This window comes from Sipha flava, unplaced genomic scaffold (assembly GCF_003268045.1).
Source record: "Sipha flava isolate LNK unplaced genomic scaffold, YSA_version1 282_pilon_pilon, whole genome shotgun sequence".
NCBI lineage: Eukaryota > Metazoa > Arthropoda > Insecta > Hemiptera > Aphididae > Sipha > Sipha flava.
The window spans coordinates 424,676-441,546 of NW_020272949.1; the positions used below are offsets into that span (position 1 = coordinate 424,676).

Sequence of the window (16,871 nt, forward strand, 5' to 3'; positions counted from 1 at the left end):
TATTATTATTATTATTATTATTATTATTATTATTATTATTATTATTATTATTAATACTATTATTATTATTACTATTATTTTTAATGTGCCGTACCTATTTGATTTAGGTAAATTAGCCTGCGCTAATAGCTATATATCGTTTAGTGTCTTATTATTTTTCATCGTCTGGCTCTCTCGCTCACTCACTCTCTTTCACTCTGTCACTCTCTTGTTTCTCTGTCTCCGTTTTTCTACCTTATTTATTGTCTCTATCTATTTACACACTACAATCACTATTATTACATAATAATTGTATTTACATATAAAATCACAAATTCTTGTGCACACTCGTGATAATTATTGTACTTATATACATACATATACTATTTATTATTGTTGTTGTTTTGCTCTTATCGAACACCGGACATAATACGTTAATACTTGCACATTCCATACATAATTATTGTTCAACTGAAGCGTTAAAATGTGTAGTGTACAATATAGCAGCTTCGCGAAATAAATACCGTCGATAGTTCAAACTTTTAGGCTTTAAAGTAAGAAAGGGCACGGAACTCATGTTACAATATAACATATGTCAAAATACCTAATCACATTATACACATTATATACTTTCAAGTTTTGTTTTTTTCTATTGCCGCTGACTATTGCGTTTTTTATGCGGATTTAAGATTTATTAATTTTTTTTTTTATACATCTTTTGTATATAAATATTGGACGAACATGGATTCCTTATCTAACGTCTGTTGGCTTGCACATAATAATCTTATAATTATATTTAATGCTGATGACAACTGTATTTGTATAGTGACTCTTTGGGGTTATCTATAAGATGTTTTTTTTTGTATTGTTAATACGGTGGCAATATTTATTTGGTTTAATATTATATGTATATCCAGTTGGTGGTCATCTTCATAATATTTTTTGCACATTTATAATCTATGCTATATTTTATTCATCCTTACTAGAATTTTATAAATATATTAATATTGCCGGTCTAAGCATGGATCATATCATTTTTATGATATATGCAATATTGAAAATGATTATAACCTGTATTTGGGTCAAAATTGAATCATTAATATTATTTTTATTTCTAACAGGGATATAGTCAGTTAAATAATAATAATTATTATGCTAATGTAAAAATTGTTAATGCAATGAAAGAAAAAAACATATTTAACGTTGGTTTTGATGCAAATTATTCGTTAATCTAATACAATTAATATTAAACGTTAAAGGTGATAGGCGGTGAATTGCAAGAACGTTTGATTCCGGTCCCATACAGCAAGAGCTCCACTGACCAAGCTGTAAGCCGCTTTCTTCCTTAATCTGATTTTTGTTTTTTCTTGTTTTCATTTGGTTTGTTTGTTTTTACTACTATTTGGTCTGCTATTACTTTTTCTACTAATGCTACTAATATTACTACTACTACTACGCTACTACTAGTTACTAATACTAAGACGTTGAAGCCATTTTTTGGCATTGTCTTCGTTGAATTTGTCGTAATATTTTTATTATAGTAAAGTAAGAGTAACGCGGCCATGATTGTACTGGGTGAATACACAAGTTAAAATTATAAGTTTTTATCACTATAGTGACAAAAAACTATTCAATTGCATATTTGATTTGTTTATTATTTTTATACAAGGGACTTAACAGCGATAAGTGTATTAAACGTTTGGAGATCAACGTGGTTTAACTATACTATTTATATATGTACGTATTTTATTTCAATGGAAGGGTCTATGACTAATCCTTTTACGAACATAACAAAGTATAGATGGATGGATTAATTCGGGTATACTAACTTATGCATTCGTCACTAATAATATCGGTACTAATAAGCACACACACATACAATAATTATACTTTTTTTTTAAAAACCTATTAGGAGGGAGTTTAATTATGATGCATGTGTATTATCCAATGCTAATATATTCCATTAAATTACATTAAATTTAGTATTGTAAAGCTGTGTGTGAGTGTACGAGTGGCGTGTGCGTGTGTTTATATTATTATTATATTTATGTGTGTAAAGAAGTGTTTATTTATATTTTGTCCGGTATTTTTGTGTGCAATCTTGGTCGTGTTCTCACTCCGTAGTAGGTGAGTTGATTATACTATCTACTATGGTCTTGAATTTAATTTTGAAATTTTTTTATTGATTGGACGACTTAAGTATTTGGACTTTATATTTATATTGAGTATACAGTAAATTAACGTAATAAAATTAATTTTCATCATTACGTTTTTTCGTAACATACTTATTTGTTCTTTTGTCGCATTTTTATACGCAGCATGTCAAATATCCGCAAAATGAATTCATTAGACTTTACTTAAATGAACGTTGAATCTAGTTAATACAATGATATTGGCTAATTAAAAGATGAAAATATTTGTAATTTTTCAATGAGTTTTAAATATACAAGTGTAAATTATGTTTTTTTTAAACATATTTTACTTAAAAGTTGGTTATTTACAAAAAAGAAAACACTTAATCACAAATTATGATTGTATATTTAAAATTAAGCCCAACAGGTCTCTTAGCTCATATAAATTAACCCCCAGGTCAACAGTTTAAATTCTACGAATATTCGATTGGTCATGTTGCGTGTCAGATAAGAGAAGAAATAAGTGTGTGTGGGAGCGTATAATCATGTTCAACACCTGAAAAACGTATACCGATTTATTGTCTTGTCTCTAATCAATAATATGTTGATGATTATGACCATTCAAATAATTCGTAATCAGTTATGATTAAAGTAATATTAGTAACAGTAACAGTACTTAACAGTATTAGTAGTAGTAGTAGTATTAGTCTCAAAGAAAAAGTATAACAAATCATAGAACATAGATCTGTTTTCTATGATTATAATATATATATATATATATAATAAAATATATAACAACAATGACAATACTTACTAATGCTGCTGCTACTGCTGCCTGCCCCCTTCCATATCCTTAAGTTTCTGTTTTTTGTTTTTGTGTTTTTTGCACGGTGTGTTGTTTTTCTTACTAGCTTTTAATATCAGTTGTTGTCATTGTATATTTGATAAGTAGCTTGCTCGGCTTTGATTTATTTTGTTTTATTTATTTTTGTTGTATAGTACTGATTTCTTATTCCTCATACGCACTTGAACGTCGGAGACAATACGGAAATCTTGGTTAGATTTTTTTTTCCATTTTCTCAATTTAAACTATCTATTGTCAACCGTAACGTCAAAGTGTGTGTGCAAGAGTTGTGTACGTGTGTGCGTGTATGCGTGTGCGTTTATTGCCTTTTTTTAATAATATCTTCTTTACGTATACCTTATATAATACATTTTTATATATATATACTATTTATTAAACAATATTATTCAATTATTTTCGTTATTATTATTATTATTATTATTATTATTATTAAATCCAAATATATAGTAGTAGTGTTCGGGTATAACGCGATAGCGCGCGTACGCGCGCGTGTGTGTGATGATAATAACATATTTATATATGATGGTAATGTGATAGGAGATGGATAACATTTTTCCATCGTCATTTAATAATAATAATGTTGATGGTTTTTATTTATAATTAATTTTATAGAATAAAATGTTTTTATATATAATATTATTATTATTATAATTTAGTACACTCTCGGTAAACGCAATTTAAATAATTAATACATAAAAAAAAAAAAAATCCGGCCGCCGCAGTATATAAAGGGCATTGCAACAAACATCACCCACATTTGAGGTAAGGGTATATTAGTAAATCTAATACATACATATATATATAATATATGATTATTTGTAATTATTATCACTGGTGTCGCTTTATATTACTCAAAATTACTTAACACAATAATTTATTTTGTAATTTACTTCGTTTTACCGATCCGGTTAATAATATATACTATTAATTAGGTACGTTTTATAATAATAATAATAATAATAATAACGTTGTTTTGATTTTGATTTTTGTTCGGTGTTCACATATGTGTGCAAGTTTTTTGTTGTGTGTTTACGTGTACGTGTGTGTGTGTGTGAATTTGTTTTTAATTACACGCGTGAAACCATGCTTTCATATAATAATTATTGTACTTTCGAGATAATCAATATTATATACATATTGTTTTGAAATTGGCTGCTCCATTTTTTGAGTTTTCCTTAAGGAAATCATTGTGTTTTCAGTGGAAATACATTTCACTGCCGCTTATGCGATGAGTAATGCGATAATGTGTGTGGATCATTTTTTTTTATATATATATATATTTTTTTTTTCTTTTGGTTTGCACCTAATTTGTTTTCGATTAAGTTGGATTTAAAATATTGTAACACACACGTATTTCTTTTCAGAGAATGTGGCAAGGTCAAATGGTTTGACCGGTTGTTGTTGTTCGTCTCGGACACAAGGCACCACACACACGTTAATCGATAAATACCGCGATATTATTATTATTATTATTATTTAAATGTAAAATTATTATTATAATTAATTTTATAATACATAATAATAGACGCGAAAGATCTTTTGAAACTCAAACGCGATGATATTATTATTATTATTATTATTATTATTATTATACCTTACATTTATTGATTATTGTTAATATTTTTTTCATTCGGTCTAAAGCCACCGCTGTTAATGGTTTTGTTGTTCTTGTTCTTCTTGTTCTTGTTATACTGTAATAGTAGTTATGTACGGTTATTATTAATATTATTATCATCATCGTTATTACTTTGATAGTACCTATCGCAACAAATTTCATCCATCCTTCTTTGACGATGTCTTTAATTTTACAGTAGTTTTCTTGCTGCAATGTCGTCAGATTAAAATTTCGATGCATTTCTTACGATTCTTCTTCTTCTTCTTCTTCTTCTTCTTCTTCATCATTTTACACGCAAAAACGCGTAGCGTTTGGGTAATGGTTTTTTCTTTGAATTCCAAATTTTCGTTGAACTTAAATTCATCAATTAACGTGACAATTGTATTCGACATTGATTTATAAATTTATATCACTTTATTTGTCGGTGTAGGGGCGAATGATATAGAGTTTATATGAGCATAACACTATACCGCTGTACCGATCGGTATCTCGCAGAGGCGTAACAATAACACCTATAGACCGACTAACGTATTAAACAACATTCACAGTGAAATTTTACTTTTTGTACTTATTCAATTTTTTTTAAAACACGATTTAATCTTTCGGAATCATAGTCACGCGTTTCAATACTGTTGAATTTCACTCGAGTCAATCGATGTTAAAAAAATCATTAAATAACTTAACGTTTTTGTATTTTCACGTTTTGGAATCCTGTGGCAAAAATATATCATCTAGTTTTTCCGATGACTGTAAAACCATCAGCAGTCGATTAAGTTGCGCCTATAGTGCTGTACATTTCTGATTTTTTGATGAGTCTGTTCGCCCTTATGCCACTGCAAATTATTTTTCAAAACCATTTGACTATTTGAGAACCGATTAAAAATTAGAGCAATATATAAGAATATGTCTTTGAAAATATTAATAAAACTGTTATCCATTTTTTGCTGTTATGATTTACTTATTAAACCATTCACTATGAAATTTGAAAATGTCGAAGAAATTCGATTTTTTGAACATAATAATTCCAACTATTTCTAGATGTTAATTAATATTTAATTGGTGTAAGTTGTTGTAACTAACGTGGGCTCAAATCCATTTTATTATTATTGTAGTAATATAAATAATAATAAATAATGATTAATGATATACTTAACTAACGCTTTATTAATTATTAATAACAAATATTTTAAAAGATAAGAAATTATGTTCTCGCTGCCAACGAATATTATTAATTATAACGAATACTTATAATGAATAATAATGGTAAGGAAGGGAAATTAATGGCTGTTTAGATTTTATGTACATTTTACTATTACCTATCTTCAAATGATATTATTATACTTATTATTATTATATTATATTATTGAATAGTTTTTATTGTTTGTCTATATTCACCACCGCAGAGCGTTATATAGTACTCTTCTTTATTTAGTGTTTACTTACAGATTTTCATATTAATTATTATTATAGTGTAGATAAGTGCTTATACAACTATATAGTTCATTATATTAATTATATAGGTGGATTTCGTGAATAATAAATGAAACGATGTTTCTGTTTTATATTGAGAAAATAAAAGTGCACAGCGATATTATTATCGTTAAATTTATTTAAATTATATTATTTATATTTATATACCGTTTACCGTTTTATACTACACATAATTTTATATATTAACACATAAATATGTGTATATATTTGTGTGTGTATAGATGCATACACATATGATTTTATACTTATTGTATCTTTACAACTTGGTGTCGGCAACAATTGGAAAAATATGAAATGTACCTTTATCACAAAAAGGAGTAATGAAAATGTACATATTATACTGTGTATAAACCGCAAGAGTATCAACTACCATGAGTGTCAGAAGAAAATATGACCGTCGCATGAATTAAATACAGCAATCATATTTCACGTTTATTCCCAAGTATGTTAAACAGCAGTTAAATGTTTTGTTTTTGTTTTTAGTTTAAAGCAGCTCACTTACTTTTATTTTTAAATGGTAACTATTTAGTTTATCCGAAATTGTTTTCTTCAAATCTTACTATATAATATATAGACGTAAAATGTAATTAGTTAATTAAATCTTTAGTGGTTTAACTATGTGATTTTATAGATTTTAAAATTTACATAAACAACAACTATAGTATAATATATTCTGATATTCTACCGTGAAAAATAACATTAATTACTAAAATATCGGTTTTTATTTTCATCACACACCACCGCTACTGGTATATAAAAATATGTGTGCATTTATGATCTCAACCGTGGTTAAGTGTTATTAGTGTTTTTAATATAATAATTGTATAGACGTGTTTTGTGTGCATTTCAAATTGTTTTACATACAATTATTAATTCATCTAGTATGCGCGCGTGTGTTCGTATACATATATGTATAGGCGCTTACACAAAAAAATATTTTGGGAGGGATTTTAGGTGTATATTTTCATAATTATATAATCTATACACCACTTTGACTACATACAAACATATTTAATCATTTTCCTGAATTTCGGAAGGGTTTAAACCCTTAAAAACCCCCCCCTTGTGTACGCGCCACTATATGTAATATATACGTACACATACATATTTTGTTTAAATTTGTCATATAAATGCATTTAATTGTAGATTGTTCTTGTAAATAAATTTATATTTATAAATATTACCCACGAAAGTATGTTTGATGTTTTCGATCCCTCTAAAAGTTTGAAGTAGTTAATTGGAATACCTACGGTTATGACGATCAAAAGAAAACTTTCATATTATGTGTAATACACATAATATGTTACTGAAGTTCAAATGTATGGTATTAAATTCGAAACGTTTCTAAATACACATTAATTATTTTAAGTAATTTATATGTTCAGACGAATGTCTGACATGAAAAAAATATGTAATTTCAGTTGAAGATTAAATATTAAAAATAAAAATAAATCACACGCGCGCATCGATCATATATATTATTATTATGGAACATTAGTGCACGATAATTATAAAATGTATAATATATTTTTCTTTACTAAACGAGTTATTTAGTATTTATTTATTTTTAACATAGTTATGGTAAAAAAAAAAATAATAATTTGTGTTGTTCTTTTTTTTATTTTCTCATATTTTCGTGCATGCATATTAAACCGTAAAAATATTTAATTATTTATTTATATAACTGATTTAAGTGATATTACATCTCCATAAACACACTATCCAACCGCCGCAGCAGCACTAGAAATTGTTGTTATTGTAGTAGCTGTATTTATACTTTCAAATACTTTCTTTTACGAGTATTATGGCTACATATATATATATATATATATTGTTGGTAGTGCTCATTTGATTTATTTAAATATTACTGTATTTTGTTTCCCCCTCCAAGCTTATTCTCTTAACCGTAGTTGTTTTAATTTATTATTACAGACTCTCTCATTACCGTTTACACCTATCTATCAGCATTAGGTTTTCTTTATTTTTGATCGTTCAAAATATATTTATTTGGGTTAAAATATTATGACTGATTTTCATCATAATATTACAATTATTGCAGTTGTTTGTAAATACTGTTAAAATTTTAACCAATAAAATCGATGACATTAAAACTATTATTCTTATAATATATAATGCTGACATTGACGAAGTAGTATAATATTATGAGTAAAAATGCTTTTTTTATTTTATTATATTGAGCGTATATTTTTTATCGGTTTATCTTTCGTTTAAAGTTGTTTTGGTGTATGTCGTTTCGGCAATTTTTAATGCGTTGTCATAAAATCGATAGTACAAATAGAGTATAACAGTAGTTTATAGTGTTGTCCAATAGTTTGTCATAGAACAAATATTTATGCTCAGTTGTCTGTTTTAATTCATTTCTTCTTAATATTTTCGTAAATATTGTATTTGATTGTATTTTTTATTAACTATGTTTCAATAAAGTCAAACATGGATTCTGCGTGTGGCGGTATATATATGTAATATATAATTGTTGTTGCTCTGATATTTTGGTGTTGCTGCTGCTATTGATACCAATATTATTCTTTTACTTATATATTTTCAAAATCATTAACTTAATTAACGCGGTTGCTTCATTATTACTGCTAGGTAATTTGTCGTTGTTATTTCTTCTATTTACCTAAAATATTTTATTTTATTTTTCATTTTTTCATTAAATTCCATTGTAATTACGTTGTTATATTTAACAGATTCTTGATTTTTATTTATTTATTTTTTTAATAAAAAGGATAAAGATAGCAGTATTTATAGTACAATACATGCGATCGAGTGTAGTGGACGGCGGGTGTGGGATGTGTGCGCATGTGTATTGTAGTATGTGAATATTGTATTTATTAAATATTAATTAATATACATACTATATAATTTAATTGTATAAAATATTGAAACAAATTTCGAACCATTAAGTTCATTATAATGCGTCATATTTCGTAAATTGTTTTATCAATACATCAATGCATCAATGGCTGTTACAATACTCCGTACTACAGAATATCTAATAATATAACAAATAATATACATTATTTACCCCGTGGTGTGCACTATATAATTTATTGTCTCCATGTATGTAGCATATATGGAGACGACGGTCGCCACCGTGCCGTTAAAGTCGTGCCCATTCTGTGTAGTATTCATAATACAACTTAACCATGTGTTCGACGCACCGTCTATGTTGTATGCATTATATTATTTTAAGCATACGTTCAAAATACGATGGTTTCATGACATTCCGTTATTATGATAAATGACGCTAAAAATACAAAACACTAATGTTTATCGCATTGCAATATTTATTGTTGTGTTTTAATGCATAATATTTAATATTAAATTGTGTGGTGATGCTGCTCTAAACTGAGTCTCCGCTGCTGTTGCTCTTCCCCGTTTTTCATATAGGTTTTTTTTTTTCTTTTACTTTTTTTTTTTTTTCGTTTTCGTTCAATAATAATTTACACGAATCCAATTTTTTTTTTTTTTGTGGCGATTGTTGATTCTGTTCAAAGGTGGCCGTGAAGAATAATAGTAGACAAGTTTGAACAAGACAACCACCGACTTGACACATGCGCCCGACGTCATTGCAAGATTCCGACACTGATTAAACCGTGTGTGTGTGTCCCACAGTAGCTATGTCATGTTCACACGTGCCATGGCTGCTGCTTTTTATACTACAGTATAACAATAATAGGTGTGATCATCATAATTTTAACGTACTAATACAATTACAATTTAATTAAGTTAATAATTATTATTTTTGTTTATCTAGTTTTGTAGTAGGTAAATATCGTTCTCTTTCCTTGACGACAATACGTTATAATTATCATTATTTTTATTATTATTCTACCGTTATATAAATAAATATATATATATATATATATTATTATTGTTAGATTTAACGACGATTAGTTGTGCGCGTGCATAAATAGTCAAGTCGAGTTTATAGACGGTCGGCAGAGGACATGATATTTGTATTTGTTACACAAATAATTAATATATATACTTATATTTATTTATTTATACGTATACATATTATAGTGCCACGTGTTCCTGTTGACGCTGTTTTCCCTCATTGTCGTTGATGTCACTGTTATTATTAAATCGTTATGTACGTCATTACAATCATTATTCTCATATATTAATGCGCGTAGATACTATGTTTATTGAATTTAATTGATATTTATTGTATTAATTAATCTAATACGATTAGGACATATATATATATATATACATTTATATTATAATATTAAGTATTAAAAATAGGTGATAGTTGTACGCGTATGCGTGTTCTCATAAAATATATGTACCTTTATATATTATATATATAAATAGCATGCGCATACAGTAAAGTTTAATACAATTTTTGCTCATCATCATCATCAGTCAGTTGTTTGACACAGTATCTTTCGGTAATCGATGAAAGCATTTTTTTTTTTTTTTGTTATCATTTATTTGTTAGGCATTATTTGTTAAGATTGTTGTTATATAGTATTATTAATTTATAACATAGATTATACTACGTATTTATATAATCATCTATTTACATATATATATATGTGTAATATATACATATTTATAGTTTTTAGTTTTAATACATAGTATCATTGTTATTGTTGATAAAATTGTTACCTATACCTAAAGTAGGATGATTAATAATTTTGACGATGGTGTTTATTTTGTATAGCTGTTGCCGATGTTGAATAGTTTTTTTTTTTTAATTTACACACGTCACACGTTTACAAGACTCATATTTTTATTATACATTGCGATTACTATATTATAATAATTATAGTATGTAATTATATAGACATTTTTTTATTTTTTTTTTTACTACGCTGGTGGTAAAAACTCACTTGGAAAAAAATATATATTTAACACGCTTGTTATTTACTAACCAAATTAGCAGGTATATTATTGTTATCAATGATTGTTGTTATCCTCGACCGTTTCGAAAGTATTACCACGTGCGTAATGCACGTAATACATGCAAACTCGTCGTGTGGTTTACGACGAGATAACTGCAATGCGTTGCTGCATTAGGTGTAGATGAAATATATAAATATCGTTATCGTCGCACCGGCGATGGAAAGTAACAATATTGTTTATTTATATCTTTATTATTCATTTATAAATATTTATATATTATATGAATAGGTAACTAATAGTGTACAATAGTGTACAGTACGATGCCAAAGCGCAGTCATAACGTATGGTTTACCGTATTCAAGCGTTTATAATCACGTGGGCCTCAATAGTACTAATGATTTGTTAACGATTACAATCTAAAAACAATAATCCATTCTAGAGTAAAGCTGATACTTGCGTTTAAGCGGGGGCGTGTGGTATCAGGTGTCCTGCAAGTCTCTCAAATCCCGCTCTTCGATACCCAAGTAGGTATATATATTTATATATATATATAAATATATACTATACTCGGAGAAGAATACATTTCACACATGCGCGCGTTTTTCATGATTAATTTTCATTTTTTTTTTTTACAAAACATGCTCCGAAAATCTATACGACAATATTAAATGTATGTTATTTAGTCATCATTAAATATATTTATGTACATAATAAATAAATAGTATAAATATATAGTACATTCATAAATATTTTATATATGTATGTATTTAAATTAGTATTCATACTCTTTGCACTACTACCATTATTTTATTATTGTTTACCATCCATATACACTACTACTATATAACTATTACACTACTACACTCTTGTAATAGTTGCACGGAATATAGTATTTTATCTATCATACTCTTAACACTCTCTGTGTTTACACCGTCATCGCTGTATATTTATACATGTAGGTGTATAATTGGTTACTATGTAACTGTTACTGTTAATATATACTATATGTGTATTATAGCTGTCGCTTTGAAAATTTGCTTTGATCGCATGTACATAATATGTGTAAATAACTAAACGTGCTTGTACGTACAGCAGCCTGTACAACAACCGTAAAGGGCGGAAACGAAAAACTACTGCTTTTTTGCATCGTGTCGTTACCACAAATAAATATATACTGTGTTCGTTGTAAAATAATGTTACATAAACTCTTCTTTCGCATGTCATAACACATACATTTTCACAACAACCCCGTAAGTCCAATATACCCGTATTGTCCATCCATCATATATATTTATATATAATACGTGTACATAATAATAACGAATCCTCTGTCACTGCGAGAAAAACCGATCCTGAACGCCATCATCTCACTGCTCTACAATGTTATGTACTTACCGCCCTAATCATCAACATCATCGTTTTATATTGTATACATATTTTTATACGATTTTAATATTTACATCGCATCATATAATCAATATAAATCCACACACACATATAAGTTAAATTTACATTATAACTATACGTGTCACAAAAAACAACGACTAGTGATATATTATGTTACAATACTAACACTAACAATGCTAATATTCAATCGCATTCTTCGCAGTAAGTTATGTAGAGCATATATATATATTTATAACGATGCTACCCATAAGCCGCTGCTGATGCTATTTTTTAATTTTAAATTTTAATATAACATAATTTTCATTATACATCATAACATATAGTTGTAATATTGTCTAAACACATGATATTTGTTTTGCATATTATTTAAATGTACACTAACGCGTTGTTTGTCGTATTAGTAACACGCGTTTATATAACATACAATATATATATATAGTCGTTGTCGACGTGTATGCATTTTATAGCACTACAACCGCTATATAGACATATACGCTGCATAAATATATATAATATAATTTATATATATATAACATATATCATACTCTCATATACACCACACATATATTATGTATATGTATTTTTCTTACGTATTATATTGTTATAACATGTATCATCATCGATTTTGGTTTTTTTTTTTTTTTTTTTACATACGTATAATAATACATAATATAGTTAGGTCATTTTATTATTTTAGTTTGATTCTTAGAGTTTTTATAATTCTTTTACTAACCATTTATTTTATATAAATATATCATCATTATCGTTTATATAATATGCGCACACACGCGTAGAGCATTAACGCGTCGTTATTCCGCGGTATGATATACTACGTATACGTTATCATATTGCTAAAAATATTCAATATATTATAATATTGCGAAGTGTATGCGCGAATAACGACGTGTATATATTTCTTTTATTTTTATTTTTTTCATTTTTCATTTTTTCCCAACCTAGTATTTCGAAAAATTATTTTTCTATTTTAATATTATAAAAATTTTGTTTTTTTTTTCCCCAATCTCTACAGATACGAGTGGTTAACGCTTTCCGGCAGGGTCTGGACGCACGTTACGGCGAGTCGCTGGCCGAAGTTTTGCGCAACCAGCCATGCTTTAAGAAGAGACTGTCCGCGGCAGCGGGCGGCGGACTATCGTCCAACACCGGCGGTGGCGGCGGCGGCGGATCCATTGATTTCGCGGACAGCGACAACGCGATCGGCGTCCCTCACATCGACGTGGAACGTCTTTCGTCGCACAGCCATACGGAAACGGCCGTGTAAATTATTATTATTATTATTATAATTGTTTTTTTTCTCGTTGCTAAAAACACAATAATGTTTGATTTTTTTTTTAATTCCAACAAACTATTACAAATCACACACAAGTGCTTTCTTAATTCGTTTTTGTTCATTATGTTTTTTTTTTTATTTTGTGTAATAGAGACTCGCCTTATAATTTTTATTTTATTTTGATTATTTATGATTATCTTTTTTTTTTTTTTTTTAACGATATACCTAATATAAATAAATTTATATATTTTTAGTGTCATAAGAATAACTACCCCTCCGGTCGCCTGCTAATACGCTTTAATACTTAGGTGACCGTCGCGTCGCACGATTTGTTTTCTAATAGATTTTCGTTTTTTTTTTTTTTTACTAAAAATTCGCGTCTCCTTCAACGCTGAGTCGTCACTATAGCGAACCTATTCGAAACGCATGACGCGAACAGTAAAAAAAAAAAAAAATCTGAAATTTCCAGTACCTACTTATACAGTGATGTATTAATGAGCATATTATTGTATGTTATTGCTAATATTATAATATATTATGAAATCTCGTTACGTGCCTTAAATACAAACAACAATAATTTATAATATTTATAATATTACATAAATATACAAATATAAAAATCACATTTCGCTGCCCGTTACGGACACAATAGGTACATATAGGGGTGGGGGTAGTTTCGTTGGCTAGTTGTAGTTGTGTATAATATATTGTAATATTTAACGTCGTTTATCGTATATAAATGGACGCAGAGATGAAAATAACAAATCAATCAAATTTTATTATTCTGACGCGTGCCCGTCGTTCATCGTTAACAATGTTGTTTATTTAGTGTATACAGGTTATTATATCGCATATTATTATAAATCGTATTAAGTATATTATAAAACGTTATGCTCTCCTGTGCGTACATCGCCGAGTACAAAATAGTACAATAAATAAAATTAATTAATTAATAAAAAATATATAGAAAAAAAGAAAAAAAACTTTCGTACGTAAAAATACGGTGATAATAATAATATTAATAAATTTAACTCTACGATAAATTTACACTTTTCTTCCTCTCAACCATTACCTATATATTATATTGTTACATTGTCGCAATGTTATTCGAACTTCATAGTATATGATACATAATATATAATATGACCAATCATTTAAATCGTGTTTAAACGAAATACGTATCTTTTGTGTATTTGTATCTGTAATATGTATATGCATTTCTTTCCACTCGCGAGATGGCATGATACCTGTCGATTCTTGTTGAATAAAAAAAACTATTTAATAATAAAATATTGATAATTTACTACGGAAATCGTTTTTCACATGCTGCCGCCGACGTTGCATTTATAATAAATATAATTTAATTAACACTTTCCTTTTTTTTTTTTTTTTGACAACACATTGTAGAAATTCGCGTATTGTGTAATGTATGTGTTCTCTTAATTACTACTATTATATATAAAAACAATATTATTTTATTATTTATAACGTAATATTGTATGTTGTACTATCTATCAATCAATTTGAATTAATATAAGTAAATTAATAATAACCTTAGAAGTGTTTGAAACAAACAAACAGAAATAAAAAAACAAATTAGTTTTGTAGTTTTAATTAAATTTTTTATTATACTTAACGTAATACTATTGGTTTTTGTGTAAATAATAATATAGTTTTCATTATTTTTTTTTTCGAAATTATAAATTAATATTTGATTAAAATAATTATTACTTATGTTTTCGTTAAGCGTATGTATATATTAATACTTTTGATATGATATATATTGTTATTTCACATGTAGTTTATTTTATTAGCAACACAGAGTCGGAAACGAGCCACGACGCTTTTCGTATTAAAAAAAAAAAAAAAAAATTAAAGAATAATACTCCAGAATGGTTTTATTGCCTGCATTGATAATATTATATTGTGTTTGTAGGTTATCGTTAAGTATCATTTGTAGTAAATTTAAAATATTAAATCGGCTCAACGTTTACCGCATCATTGTATGTTTATGTAGTAATAATGTGTAGTTTAAACAATTTTACTAAGTACTGCGACGGGTGACGTATTCAAGTATCTTCCGCGTTTGCACATTAAAACGAAAATTACGTCGCGTAATACCTGAGTACCATTAACTCACCGTTGTACTGGTAAAAAATAAACAAATATATATATATATATATTATTTTTATTATTATTTTAAAAAACTACTGCTATTAGTGCCATCTTCTACGCTACTATTGTATTAGGTATATACACTTGCATACATGGCAATAGGTAGTAGCGAATTTATCGAAAATTTAAACGGACGTGGTGAACATTACGTCGCGTCCGGTAAATATCCGGTAATATCCGTAATTTGTGGAAAAACAATCCGCCATCGGCCATAACCGTTTGGATTACGTACATTATTGTTGTTTTTTGACCGTAACATATTATATTATTGATGCAAAGGTCCATACATATGTAAAACAATGGTTGAATTAAAACATTCTGGAGTATTGAATTCGCCTTATTATACTTAAACTACATAATATTTAAACGTATGGTCTAATTACAAATAAATAAATATAAATATCGTATATCATATTATTATGTAGTCGCAACTTATTCGTTGTAAGCTATAATAAGTATGTTTAAGTACGCCAAAGTATTTGTAGGTCGTCGAAATAAAACGCGATTTAAATTTTGTATATCTTTTTTTTTTTTGTCTTTCCTTAATAGCAGCGACAAGTTGACTGTGTGTGCATATTATTGTGTGTATATGCATGTATGTATGCATGTGCACACTTATTACTGTTCAACATTTTTTTAGACACGTAGAGATTTAATTAAACTAAAAAAATTGTTAACGCGTACCTATATGCAGACAAACCGATGTAAAATATATTACTTATATTTACGCATATAGGTACCTATAGTGTCACGCCGTAGTTGTGTATGAAAACTTTCGATCAACAATATAAACTGCATTTCGTTATATAATTAAATAATCACAATTTTTGTTATTTATTGTCTCACTAAAATCACTGTACGTTATAAATTATATTGTATTATTAATTTTTAGTCTCACGACTGCGATATAGAGTGATCTGTAGTGATTTGCTCACGTTACGTGTGTACTAAGTACGGATGTGTGTACGAATTTCCGTTTGCGTTGTTACAATCGCTTTAGGTGGTGTATTATCAAAATCAAAACTAGTTGAATCGCCA

At 27.7% G+C, this 16,871-nt stretch overlaps 1 protein-coding gene across 9 annotated transcripts in view; it reads left to right on the forward strand.

Annotated features, from left to right (window-relative positions):
* LOC112685554 (plasma membrane calcium-transporting ATPase 3) overlaps positions 1–14,961 on the forward strand; it is a 46,562-nt gene extending 31,601 nt beyond the window's left edge. For 4 of the 9 annotated variants that reach the window (XM_025557469.1, XM_025557472.1, XM_025557468.1 and 1 more), the window contains exons 16-17: positions 1,239–1,307; positions 13,398–14,961. In XM_025557469.1, coding sequence (XP_025413254.1) covers positions 1,239–1,307; positions 13,398–13,649 — 321 coding nt within the window. In that variant the 3' untranslated portion in view covers positions 13,650–14,961. Of the gene's footprint in view, positions 1–1,238; positions 1,308–4,340; positions 5,532–9,603; positions 10,572–13,397 lie in introns of those variants that run through there. The other 5 variants (XM_025557475.1, XM_025557476.1, XM_025557473.1 and 2 more) reach the window with 5 other exon arrangements.
* Positions 14,962–16,871: the final 1,910 nt, after the last annotated feature.